The 13,557-nt window shown below is 44.5% G+C and overlaps 1 protein-coding gene and 1 long non-coding RNA gene across 3 annotated transcripts in view; one reads left to right on the top strand and one right to left on the bottom strand.

Annotated features, from left to right (window-relative positions):
• The window catches only part of POLA2 (DNA polymerase alpha 2, accessory subunit), a 34,568-nt gene that overhangs the window by 13,327 nt on the left and 7,684 nt on the right, over positions 1-13,557 (top strand). For both annotated transcript variants that reach the window (XM_017537120.2, XM_037741604.1), the window contains exons 5-13: positions 1,351-1,457; positions 4,479-4,672; positions 5,290-5,378; positions 6,736-6,891; positions 7,411-7,473; positions 8,207-8,249; positions 10,948-11,072; positions 12,353-12,391; positions 13,113-13,186. In XM_017537120.2, the coding sequence (XP_017392609.1) occupies positions 1,351-1,457; positions 4,479-4,672; positions 5,290-5,378; positions 6,736-6,891; positions 7,411-7,473; positions 8,207-8,249; positions 10,948-11,072; positions 12,353-12,391; positions 13,113-13,186 (890 nt within the window). The remainder of the gene's footprint in view (positions 1-1,350; positions 1,458-4,478; positions 4,673-5,289; positions 5,379-6,735; positions 6,892-7,410; positions 7,474-8,206; positions 8,250-10,947; positions 11,073-12,352; positions 12,392-13,112; positions 13,187-13,557) is intronic.
• LOC119472472 overlaps positions 10,068-13,557 on the bottom strand; it is a 4,925-nt gene continuing 1,435 nt past the window's right edge. The window contains exon 2 of the long non-coding RNA XR_005201620.1: positions 10,068-10,279. This is a non-coding gene — a long non-coding RNA (uncharacterized LOC119472472). The remainder of the gene's footprint in view (positions 10,280-13,557) is intronic.

The raw sequence follows: 13,557 nt of genomic DNA, 5'->3' as shown, positions 1-13,557 counted from the left end.
ACTTCAGCCTGGGTAACAAGAGCGAAACTCCGTCTCAAAAAAATAAAAATAAAAATAAAAACTAAGATTATGACTATAATTTTTATATTTGTAATTTTAATATGCAAATTATAAGCCACCACACCTGGCTTTTTTTTTCTCCCCAGACATGAGGTCTCGCTGTTGCCCACGCTGGTCTCGAACTCCTGGGCTGAGGCAATCCTCCGACCTTGACCTCGCAGAGTGCTGGGATTACAGGCATGAGCTGTTACCCCTGGCCTAGAAAGATATTAAAATACTATTAAGGAATATTCAAAACTAGTTATTATATCAGGGTAGTAGAATAAGGGATTTGTTTTTTAAATTCGTTTTCCATTGCAGCTATCTAATGATGATTTTCAATCTGTTCTCTGGTGCTTTGTCCTGCAGTTGCCACCAGTTGACCACTTGGCAGTGTAACTTCTTAAACTCGCAGCCAGGAGGAGCCCTAGGGCAGGGAAAGCTGCAGATGAGTTGGCTTCCTGGCTGCTATCCAAGCTAGGATTTCGTGTTTTCTCTAGTACAGTCAGTTATCTTCGACTTTAGGGAGCAATAGGTCTCTGGACTATAGGTTTTATCTTCCATTCTGGGCTTATCTTTGGATTCTTGTTGATGAGTCAAAAAAAAGGAGTGACCGTCAATGAGGTGTTTGCTAGTTCTTCAAGTATGAGCTCAGCCTTGTTATCTGGCTGGAGTCATTTCCTTTGAAAATGTGTGGTAGAGTTTGCCAAAGTAAGAAGTAATGTGGTCTCATTCCTTCTCAGGAAGATATGTGCCTGTAGATCAAATCTATGCATTGCAAAACTCAGATCTGTTTGAAAACAAAGAGAGGTGGGGACAGAAAGTAAACATACAAAAGATTTGGGAGCACAGATTACCTGCCTGGTGGTCCTTTTTGGCAATTTTTCATAATTGCCTTCAAAATAGGGACATTGTCCTGAATGTTGGTCACATGTGTTGAAGATTTCTTTTGAGATTGTGCTTCATGGTGACCTCCTGGGATCAGGGGACTACCAGGTTGCCTAAGGAGGGGTGAACCAGCCCAGGTCAGAAATGGAGCAGGTCAAAACTCCTGTGCTGATCAGTAGTGGGATCGCGCCTGTGAATAGCCACTACACTCCACACTGGGCAACACAGTGAGACTCCGTCTCAAAAAAAAGAGAGAGAGAGAGAGTTGATGCTTGGATAATGGGGCCTGAAAAAAGAGAACCCACCCAGTCCTATTTTGTGCCTTCATTTGGACATGCGCTCCCTTTTCTTCCAAGGAACTATACACTGAATTAGTATTGAGTCTAGTATGACTGAGATTTTGTTTTCTTTTTTTTTCCCTAGGGTTCTCAGAAGCGAGCTATCTCCACCCCAGAAACCCCCCTAACAAAAAGGAGTGTGTCAACTCGTAGCCCCCATCAGCTCCTCTCACCATCAAGTTTCTCTCCAAGGTATGGATCATAATTAATTCAAGTGCCATAAAGCAGGCCCCCCCTTCCCTTTCTCTGGCTGTCTGATGAAGGCTAACAGCAAAGTTACTTATTAACTATAGGTGAGCGTGTATATCTGCAGTGGATTGGCTGAAAAGCCTATTGCTCTCTGTCTTCCTTGCTTTCCCTTTCTCTATGGAAAATTACTGTTTCTTACTGTAATTAAGGAAACTCACTTTCCACCTACTTTTCTATGGCTCATTTCCGAGATCAGGAACTGATATCTTCTATTGAAAACAACCTGTCTATTCAGAAGCCTAAGAATCTTAACAGGTCTTGTCAGTAGAGGCAAGTAGGTTTCCACCTGCTTCTGTTAGTTTGTGTTTTGTTGGGTTTCTTTTTCTTTTCATCTAAAGTGTTTATTTTTTAAAAAGAAAAGCACATATCTTTGTTCATGATGTTTCGCAACCTGTTATTGTTTCTTACTCAGGTTACAACTAGTTTCTGAGAGTTTTCTTGTCACTGTGAATCCGCACTGACTTAATTGGTATTTTGTCCCTCTGCCCCCATTGCACATAAATCCACAAAGATCATACGTAATTTTTTGAAATCCGTAAATAACACGTATTAGAGAATTCCATAGGCAAGAGCTCTGCTGAGTAGATGGGTTTTTAGGAGCTTCCACATCAAGATGAGGCTCAGGAACAGTAGTATTAACCCTTTGGGGAAACACCAACTGCCAGGAGTCACTACCTCTACTTGGATCACTTCTAGATGAACCAGAGCTTAAAATTTTTCAGCTCTATCACTTTTTTTTTTTTTTTTTTTTTTATATGGAGTCTCACTCTGTCACTGAGGCTGGAGTGCAGTGGCGCCATCTTGGCTGACTGCAACTTCTACCTCCCAGTTCAAGCGATTCTCCTGCCTCAGCTTCCCAAGTAGCTGGGACTACAGGTATGTGCCACCACATCTGGCTAATTTTTGTATTTTTAGTACAGACAGGGTTTTACCGTGTTGTCCAGGCTGATCTCACACTCCTGACCTCAGGAGATCCACCTGCCTTGGCTTCCCAAAGTCCTAGGATGACAAGCATGAGCCACAGTGCCCAGCCTTTTCAGCTCTATAACTTTAGAAAGGTGGTGATAGAAGCTCTGCAGTCATTCAAGATGAGTGGTCACTGGATTGTTTTTCCTTTCTTTTCTTTTTTTTTTTTAAAAAAAAAAAAGACAGTCTCGCTCTGTCACCAGGCTGGAGTGCAGTGGTGTGACCTCGGCTCACTGCAACCTCAGACTCCCTGGTTCATGTGATTCTTCTGCCTCAGCCTCCTGAGTAGCTGGGATTACAGGCACACACCACCATGCCCAGCTAATTTTTGTATTTTTAGTAGAGATGGAGTTTCACCATGTTGGTCAGGATGGTCTCAATCTCCTGACCTCATGATCCACACGTCTCGGCTTCCCAAAGTGCTGAGATTATAGGCGTGAGCTACTGCGCCCGGCCTTTTTTTTTTTTTTAAGATAGGCTTTCACTCTGTTGCCCAGGGTGGATGCAGTGGCACGATCCTAGCTCACTGTAGCCTTGGCCTTCCAGGCTCAGGTGATCCTCCTACGTCAGCCTCCTAAGTAGCTGGGACTACAGACATATGCTACCAAGCCCAGCTAATTTTTGTAGAGGCAGGGTTTCACTATGTTGCCCAAGCTGGTCTTGAACTCCTGGCCTCAAGCAATCTGCCCACCTCAGCCTCCCAAAGTACTGGGATTACAGGCATAAGCTACCACGCCTGGCAGTATTTGGATTTTGAAGGACAATTTTACTTTAGGGTGGTCTACTGCTGCTTTGGGGAGTTCTCAGACTTTTTGGAAGAAAGCTTTCTAGACTTAACAAGAGCATCTTTGCAACCTGGTATATAGGGATGGTTCATATAGACATGCCAGGACCATTTCAGGAGTTATATTCTCCAAATGTAAATATAACCCTCTGAAACCTGTCGAACTGTTTGCAGCTGGCCTCATGTGAGCATCTTGTTGCATTAAAGGGCCTGCTATAATGGGCGGCTCCTGAGCTTCCCAGGGAAGAGCTTGGAGAAGTTGGCAAAATGCTGCCTAGTAATTTTTTAATGTACACTAATAAAGCTGACAGCAGAAACTGGTTTTGTAATTTACGAAAATAACTTCTAAATTATTTAGGTAGAGGTGGCACTGGAGATTGAGATAATTAATTGAGCTCATTTTCTGTAGCCTCTCTGTGGAAAGAAAGAATGATGGCATTAATTGCAGTGGTGCCCCACATAAAGCTGGTTCCTACAGAGTTTCAGTGCATTAAACAAAGCCTGTTTTAAAGAGACCTCTCTATACAATGTGTTTACAGCCAGAGAGTTAGAAGACCTTGCTGTCATCTAAGCACATCAGCAATATCCATGTGTTCTTGAGAGGTGTAATTTACTGTCAGGGAGTGGAAATGTGAGAACTTGGCAGTTGAGCCTGGAAAAATGGGAACATTTGCGCATCAGCAGACTGTTAATTCATTACTTCTCTACCTCCATAGACACTGGGGAAAGCTGATTAATTTTAACTTCATTTGATTGTTTCTACCTTGAACTATATTGTGAGTTTTTATATATGCTCAGCAAGTTTGGCTTATCCACAGTTCCAGGCTCAGATGATGTTCTAATAAACACTAAAAATTCATAAGAAGAAAAAAATGGTATTTGAAGTTTGCCTTTTAATCAATTCAGAGTTTGGAGATTTTTTTTTGCCTTGCTTAGTTTTAATCCCAAGATAACGACAACCTTTTAAAATACATTTCTGTCTCTAAGCTTCTCTAAAAATGTTTGGTATTCTTCAGCCTGGTATTCCTCAACCCTTCATTCCTGAAATTCCTTAAAGGTCTGGGTATGTCCAACCTCGTAAAACTGATTCAATTTATAAATTACGAGGCTACATTCCTTTTCTCCAGTCCCCATTTCCAAAAGAACCTCATTTGATTCCCCTCTCCCTTTAGGTATGAACACAGTAATGTTAATCTGTTTTTGCTTCCAATTAGTGCTACTCCCTCCCAGAAATATAACTCAAGAAGTAACCGAGGAGAAGTGGTTACCTCCTTTGGCTCAGCACAGGGAGTGTCTTGGTCTGGGAGAGGAGGAGCTGGAAACATCAACCTGAAGGTCTTGGGGTGTCCAGAGGCACTAACTGGGAGCTACAAATCCATGTTTCAGAAGCTCCCAGACATTCGAGAAGGTGATTGTTTTTCCCTTTGAAATTCTGGTGGATATAAAGCCACCTGGAAGGGTTTAGAGTAACAAAGCTTCAGCTAGGCTGGTAGAACAAGTTCCAAAGTTGTCTTTGAATATACGAGTTGGTAGATTTTCTCATGGAAGTCCTAGTAATGGAGGGACACTGGCGATACTATCAGTAATTGTCCCAATTCACTTCACTTTGCTTAAAAAGCACATGACCATTCCCAGCAGCAAAAACTTGAACAATGTAAAGGAATTCAACTTAAAGATAGTCGTGCCTTCTTCCTTAGAAGCCTTCTTCAGGTTGGCCTTGACTTGTCTAAAACCTCAGTGAGGACCTGAGTAAAGGGCAGACTTGGGGATGGGGTGGGGTCCATGCTGATTCCCTGGGATTGTGCTATGGGGTCTCCTGTGGCCAGATGGAAGGCCAGATTCAGCAACCAAATATCGGGAAATTGGCAAGGGTTTTAGAAGGTTTAAACTGGCCAGATGTCGCAGGCACCCTTCCTGCTTCTATAACATGACTGACTTTAATATTTTACAATGTGCTGTATTTTCTCTTCTTGGCAAGTGAAATGTCTTAAACATAATAATTTTTTTCCACTTCTGGGATTGCAGTTCTGACCTGTAAGATAGAAGAACTTGGCAGTGAACTCAAGGAACATTACAAGATTGAGGCTTTCACTCCTTTGCTAGCCCCAGCACAGGTAAGAGTTGTTCCAATAGTTCTTACTAATTAATATTAAATTTTAAAATTGATGACCAAGAGGCACCCTTGTTGCTTCCTTTTTCACTTCTTGTCTGTGTTCTAGTTTGAACATCGATCTTGGTTGAATTTGGGAAAATGGGCCCTTCTGAAGAAAGATTTGTAAGTGCTGTCTGGTTTTGTGACAGTGCATTATTTTCTTCCCACCTGGATTAGGGTCTTGCACATAAGCAGAGACTGAAGGCCTTGTTTCCCTTGGTGGCGAGACAGGTAGCTCCCCGGGGATTTCCCACAAATAGAAGCATTCAAGTATTGAGATAAAAGGACAGCAGCGAGGGAGGGGTTTTCAGAGTCTTGTTCTCTAGGCAGTGACTCACAGTCTCCCCTGGTTTTTTAGTCTCTTGTTATAGACAAACTGCTGCCAGTAGTATCTTTATATCATAGTTTAATCTGGTATATGTACCAGTGCTTTCTCTCTAGAACATTTTCTAATCTAAGGGGAAATGTGTTCTAGAAGTTTCTTTAAAGTACCTTTGTCAATGTTTACATTGAAAGAATGACCAGTTGGGGAAGTGATGCAGAACTGTGTCATAGAAGGAAGTTTTGGAGGACTTGGAAGGAAGTTATTGAGGGAAGGCAGGGATGCATAATCACATGGGAAAGATGAGACTTCCTCTTTTCTCCCAAGAGCAGGAACAGAACAAAGGAAGCCATGGGGAGATAGATTTTAGCTCAGTTTAATAAAGAACTTCTTGTTAAGAGGCTGTATGGTATGTGGCTAAATATATGGCTCTGGAGCCAAATTTCTGGGCTCAAACCTAAGCTTCACCCACCTTGACTAAATCATTTAACCTCTCTGTTGCTTGTTTTCCTCATCTGTAAAATGGGTATAATAATGTCCACTTGATGGTGGTTGTGAGGATTAAATGAGTTAATACATATAAAATGCATAAGAGTACATTTTAGAAGAGTACATGGTATTTAGTAAGCTCAAGAAACGTTAGCTATTATTAAGTAGTTATAGCTGTCCAAAGACAGTGGGCTGCTCTGGGGTGGTGAGGATGGGGTGGGGTGGTCACCCAGAGGCAAGTTCCCCTGCACTAGGGATGCTCACTCTTAGGCAGCCTCCTAGGAGGGCTCAAGTGCTATATGGGTGGGTGGACAAGATGCCCATTCAGAGCTCTTCCACCCTGAGAGTCAGTGATGATGCTGTCGTCACCTCAGGGTCAAAGCAATGCCCTGCCAAAAAAAATGTATTTGTTGTTTGCAGTTTGTTTTGCTATTCACCCTGTTGACATCAGATTTTGAGCTCCTGCTCCAAAGACTGTCATTCTTATGCTGTGACCTTCCTTTGGTAGGAGCTTGTCACTCTACTGGGCCAGATTGGCTGTGATAGCAACGGGAAGCTGAACAATAAGTCAGTGATTCTCGAGGGAGACCGGGAACATTCCTCAGGTGCTCAAATTCCAGTGGATTTATCTGAACTTAAGGAATATTCTCTGTTTCCCGGACAGGTGAGATGGGAGGAGTTCCACCAGGATGCAGGCGCACTCTTTACACCTGTAGTGTACATGCTGTGCCATGCGCGGCTGCTCCTCAGTTCCTGTCTCTGCTGCCGTGGTGTGTGACTGGAGCACATGCCCTGGCAGACACCATTGTTGGGATTCTCATTTCCCCCATGCTCTCACTGAGGCTCTGGGACCCGACTGCCCGGCCTCAAATCCCAACTCCACTCCACGAGGTGCGTGGCTGTGGGCAAGGTACTTAACCATCTAAGCCACAGCGTCTTCATTCACAAAATGGAAATAATAATTCTTACCTCATAGGATTGTGGTGAATATTAGATCACTAATATAGAGCATAATTATTATTGCTAATGCAACGCCCTTAATTTGTTTTCTAGAAAAATGCCCCAAGTTTACAATTACAAAATGAGAGTAGTTGGACAATGCTTTTAATTGCCTCAAAATAATATATTCCAGATTTCATTGATGTCTACTGCTTAGCAATCCTGTTTGTTTCTTGTCTTTCAGGTTGTAATTATGGAAGGAATCAACACCACTGGTAGGAAACTTGTTGCCACCAAGCTGTACGAGGTACACAGCGGTACCCCCACTTGCCTCTTGGTTTGCTTCAGTCAAAGTATGAAGCTGTGTGTTCTAGAAACTGGTCCTTTTTAGGAGCCCATTTATTTGTTAGTCAGTTCTCCATCTATAAGTGGGAGCCCACCCCTAGGCCAGGGGTGTCTTTCTGTAAAGGGCCAGCAGTATCTCTTTTAGACTTTGTAGCGGTGAGGTCTCTATCACAATGACTCAACTCTGCCTTTATCTTACAAAAGCAGCCCTAGAGGACTCTTAAACAGATGACTATGGCTGTGTTCCAATAAAACTTGATTTAAATAGTGGGCTGCAGCCAGATTTGGCTCAGAGGCATAAGCTCATGTATCCCTGCTCTAGACAACAATCCTCCAGAGATTTTCATAGAATGCCAGGAAAAGTAGCAAGACACCCTTCTCTCCCATCCTTGCCTAGAAGTACACTGATACTTCAGGCACCTGTTTTGCTCCCACTTATTGCTGGGTGTTTTATGACAGTTGAGTAGTGACCTCCCATTGCCTGGGTTTCTTTCTCCTCTGAGCAGTATTGAAAAGTGGCAGTTCCCATCAGATCCAAGGAGCAAGACAGAGGCACATCCTTCTGCTGCCTTCTGGCTCCTCCCCACTGTCCTCCCATCACACACCTGCACCACCCCCAACCCGGTGCCCTCCCCTTTCCTTACCAAGGCTATGCCTGGCGCAAGACCTTACTTGAGCTTTTACCCTGTTTTTAGGGTGTGGCACTTCCATTTTATCAGCCCACCGAAGAGGATGGAGGTAAGTTTTGGTTCAAATATTATTTTCCCAACAATGAAGGTGATGGACGTGAGTCCAGGAGTACAATTTCCCGAGCTGAAGAAAGCTGCAGAAGCTGCTGAAGAGCGATATGACCAACTGGTGAGGGCACCTCCGTCAGTGAGTTTGTAGGCTTTTTGTCACAAGACCCCTGGTCTGAGCCCAATGAGCATTGGTCGACCTGTTGCCTGAGCTCTGCCTACATGAAGCATGTTGTTTAAAGACTAATGTTTAACGAGTATTTTTGAAGATTATCTTGGAAAGGAAAAAGATGTACGATATCAAAAAGAATTTTTTTACATGCAGTGTGGGCTGGACATGGTGGCTCACACCTGTATTCCCAGCACTTTGGGAGGCCAAGGTGGGAGGATCACCTGATCCCAGGAGTTGGAGACTAGCCTGGGCAACACAGGAAGACCCTGTCTCTACTAAAAATAAAAAAAAAATTAGCTGGTCGGTGGCGCGTGCCTGTAGTCCTAGCTAATCAGATCAACTTCAGGTAATGAAATCAACCTGGCTAAGATACCAAGAGCCTAAGTTATATACCAGGGAAGCCTTTGGAAGCAGTTTAACAGGTTGTTAATGAACTTCTTTTGTACAAGAACTTAAACAAGGCACTCATGGAGGTACAGAATAAGACATGGCCCTCGCTCTCCAAGCACTCATTGCTGACACTGGGGTTTACATCTCCTGTAGGCTTCTCAGAGCCAAACTTAACCTTGTCCCCCTACCCCACCACCATGTGAAACTGACTCTTCCCCTTGAAGGCTGTGTCTCAATTCATGTATTATTGCTATGGTAGACTGAATCGTAGCCCGAGGAATCCCTGGAACCGGTGAATATTTTACCTTATGTGGTAAAGGAGACTTTTTGCCCGTGTGATTAAGTTAAGGCTGTTGAGATGGGGGAATTAGCCTGGATTATCAGGTGGGCCCACTATAATCACAAGGGGCCTTATAAGAGGAATGGCAAGAGAATCAGAGTCAGACCTTAGCAATATTAAGCAGCTGTGATTTGAGGAAGCCTAAAGAAAAATTTTATTTGCTGGGCGTGGTGGCTCACGCCTATAATCCCAACACTTCGGGAGGCCGAGGTGGATGGATCACTTGAGGTCAGGGGTTTGAGACCAGCCTGGCCAACATGGTGAAACCCCATCTTTAAAAAAAATTTTTTTTAAAAAAAGAAAAATTTTATTTAAAAATAAAAGAGAGAAATGGTAGGCTTCTGGCTTTGCCGATGAAGATGGCGCCATGAACCAGGGAATGGAGGTGGCCTCTGTAAGCTGGAAAAGGCAAGGAAATAGATTCCTCCCTAGAACCTCCAGACAGAAGGAACTCAGCCCTGTCCACACCTTCATTTTAGGATTTTTGACCTCCGGAACTGTAAGATAATAAATTCATGGGCTTTTTTTTTTAAATGAGACAGAGTCTTGCTGGTGAACAGTGGCATGATCACAGCTCACTGCAGCCTCAACCTCCCAGGCTCAAGCAATCCTCCCACTTCAGCCTCCCAGGAGGTGCACACTACCATGCCCAGCTAATTTTTGTAGAAACAGGGTTTCACCATGTTGCCCAGGCTGGTCTCGACCTCCTAAGCTCAAGGGATCCTCCCACCTTAGCCTCTCCAAGTGCCAGAATTACAGGCTTTGAGCCACCACACCTGGCCAGAATTGTGTTGTTTTAGGGCACTATGTTTGTGATAACTTGCTATAGCAACAACAAGAAACTAAACAGTAGCATATTAAGAAGCCAGGGATCTTTGGATTTCATGGTTGTAAGCTACAGACACTGGCTCAGACTAATAAGAAAGCATGAATTTATTAGGGGAGATCCAGATAGCTCACAGACTGGACAAGTGGCTAGAAACCCAGGCTTGGAACCGGGATGAGAGCCCAGGGACTCTAGCATCTAGGTAGCAGGAATTCCCCTGCTGTCTCATCTGGGCACCTCGCCTGGAATAGTAGCTCCAACCTTTTTTCTCTCCTTGGATAGTTCACCTCAAGATTGCAGACCCTGGGAGGAGAGTGTGAATGGCCAAAACTGGGTCATGTGCCTGCCCTTGGCTAGAGGAAGACAGAGCACCCAATTTACAGCCCTGTGTGGACTGCCTTGTGGAGGGGAGGGCTGATTCTCCAAAAGGAAAGCAGCTGCTGTTAGACAAAGGGCAAAGCGTGATAGGTGGCCCCTGTACCTCGTCACCCTGGAGTCTCTGGTTCCAGGCCTTTGACTCCAGCAAGCCTCTCTGGGCTCTTCAGTACCCTCCATTCTCCAGCCACACTGGACCACCAGACATTTCCTAACACTGACCACACCCAGGTCTCAGTGCTGTTCTATACCCTGCCTTGCCCTTGATCCCCCAAAATTCTCAAAAATGTAAGCAAATCCTACCTTGTACATTCTTTCTGACTGCCACTTTCCTGGAATCTTTCATGTGCACTGCTCGTAAAGTGCTGACTGCATGTTCCAGGTATTGGCGTACCTGCCTGTCTCTGCCTATACCACCTAGTGGAGTGTTCTTGGAGGATGGACCTGAGGTCTTCCTCACCTTGGGTCCCTAGAGTTGCACACATAAAGGACTCAATGAGTTGAATCCTGTGGCATTTTCCCCTAATTGTCCTTTCTCCTCCCACCATTCTAATGCCAGTCCTCTTCTAATCAAGACCCACAATCCTCTGTCTTAGACTTTGAGCAAACGATGGTGCTGGTTGCCTGTGGGCCATACACCACATCTGACAGCATCACATATGACCCCCTCCTCGACCTGATTGCTGTCATCAACCATGACCGGCCAGATGTCTGCATCCTGGTAAGACGCACCAGTGGGAAAGCTGAGGAGATGGCCTTGGAAAACGTTTTTAATGCAGTTCTAAATTTTTAGGAAGCATGTCAGTCCTTCCTCCTTTTAGAAAATATCTTTTCATTCATTATGTCTTCGGAGAGGTATACATGATCTATAGGCCTTCACTAAATTTAAAAACCCAACTTTGGCTAGACGCAGTGGCTCACGCCTATAATCCTAGCACTTTGGGAGGCTGAGGTATGTGGATCACTTGAGGGCAGGAGTTCTAAATCAGCTTGGCCAACATAGTGAAACCCTGTCTCTACTAAAAATACAGAAAAATTAGCCGGGTATGGTGGCAGGCACCTGTACTCCTGGCTACTCGGTAGGCTGAGGCAACAGAATCGCTTGAACCTGGGAGGCGGAGGTTGCAGTGAGCCAAGATTGCACTACTGCCCTCCAGCCTGGGCAACACAGCAGGACTCCATCTCAAAAAATAATAATAATAATAAATAAAAGTTCAACTTTTTTTTTTTACCGCCCTTCATTGATTTTACAGCATTCTTACCGCTTTCTCATTACTACAACTTCTGAACTAATCTCTTTTTAAAGCTCGAAATACTGTTAGTGTGGTGGTCAATTTCCCTTGCTAAGTTTAGAAAGTCAGAAAAAAGTCCAGTGTGTATTTTTTTTTTTTTTTTTTGAGGCAGAGCAAGACTGTCACCTAGGCTGGAGTGCAATGGCGCAATCGCAGCTCACTGTAGCCTCCATCTCCTGGGCTCAAGTGATCCTACCCTGTCCTCCCTGCCTCAGTCTTCCCAATAGCTTGGACTACAGGCACATGCCACCATGCCTAATTTTTGTATTTTTTGTAGAGACAAGGTTTCACCATATTGCCCAGGCTGGTCTTGAATTCCTGGGCTCAGGCAGCCTGCCCACCTCAGCCTCCCAAAGTGCTAGAATTACAGGCATGAGCCAATGCGTGATTACAGCCATGAACCAATGCGTGATTACAGCCATGAACCACTACATGATTACAGCCGTGAACCCAATGTTATAGGGGGCAGTAGTGCCGGTTATGGGGCCCTGGGAGCCTCCCTCCATCTGGGGCACACATGCTTCTGCCTGTGAAATTGGCTTGGTGCCCCCGCCAGCCCATATGCTAGCTGTCCCCAGGCTCTGCAGGCAGCCTTGGAGGGATACATGGGCCCTGGGCAGAGAACTGTCAGAAGAGGTGAGCTGAAGTCATTCACAGACACATGTGATTCTGATTTGTTCTTTTGGTGTCTTTGTTTCTCACCTTGCAGTTTGGCCCTTTCCTGGATGCTAAGCATGAACAAGTGGAGGTAAGTGACTCAGGCTGGGGCGGGAAGGGCTCCTGGGTACTTGCATTCAGTCAGGCTCTCACTTTTCATTTTTTAGTGTTTATCCCACTTTATCCCACATCTGTAACAAACACATTAATTCCTGTGGCTAATCAGAAAATCATTTTAGCAGGGCACTTTATTAATAAAGATCTTGAATCCGAGGGTTTCCTTGCACTAGAATATAAGGCTGTCTGGAAGCTAGGGGAGGTACATATAACTATATCAGTACCAGTGTTCCTTTGTTTGTGTTGCCTAGTGCTCGGGCACAAGAGCACTAGCACAAATGCAGGTGCTGAGTCACAGGCTGCCCTGTGAAAGTACCTATCCTGGCCAAGCTTATAACTCATATCTTGCTGTCCTTTGCATAAAACACGAATGGGCCTTGCTGGGACATCTCCATGGCTGAGGTCTGGAACCTCTGATCCTTTGTCTCATGATGTTTTACCTTCCACGGAAAATATTTCAAAGCACCCTTCCTTTTAGTCTCTCTCAGATTGCATTCAAGAGGATTCATTCCCACATCCCCTCTCCTGCCTTTGAGCAGACTTAGCTCCTTAAGACAAAGACCACATCTTCTTCTTTGCATCTCCTTCAGCTTGTAGCACAACAGCTGGCATCTGTGGGTGACCTAACGGTGTTAAACAAGTGAGTAAACACCAAACATCTGCCTTCTAAATCGATCTCCTTTCCTTTGCTGCAGAACTGTCTACTGACAAGTCCATTTGAAGACGTTTTCAAGCAGTGTCTACGAACAATCATTGAAGGCACAAGAAGGTCAGAATTCAAAATACTGGACAGAACCTTAAGCTTCCTAGGTTTCTCCAGAGATTCCCATTAAGAAACTGAAACTGTTTAAAAGTCATGGCAGGGCCAGGCGCAGTGGCTTATGCCTGTAATCTCAGCATTTTGGGAGGCCGAGGTGGGTGCATCACCTGAGATTAGGAGTTGAAGACCAACCTGGCCAACTTGGTAAAATCCCGTGTCCACTAAAAATACAAAATTAGCTAGGCATGGTGGTGGGCACCTGTAATCCCAGCTACTTGGGATTCTGAGGCAGAAGAATCACTTGAACCCAGGAAGCAGAGGTTACAGTGAGCCAAGATTGTACCATTGCACTCCAGCCTAGGCAAAAAGCAACACTCTGT

This window comes from Cebus imitator, unplaced genomic scaffold (assembly GCF_001604975.1).
Source record: "Cebus imitator isolate Cc_AM_T3 unplaced genomic scaffold, Cebus_imitator-1.0 Scaffold102, whole genome shotgun sequence".
Classification (NCBI taxonomy): Eukaryota; Metazoa; Chordata; class Mammalia; order Primates; family Cebidae; genus Cebus; species Cebus imitator.
This window is presented reverse-complemented; position numbering and strand designations above follow the sequence as displayed.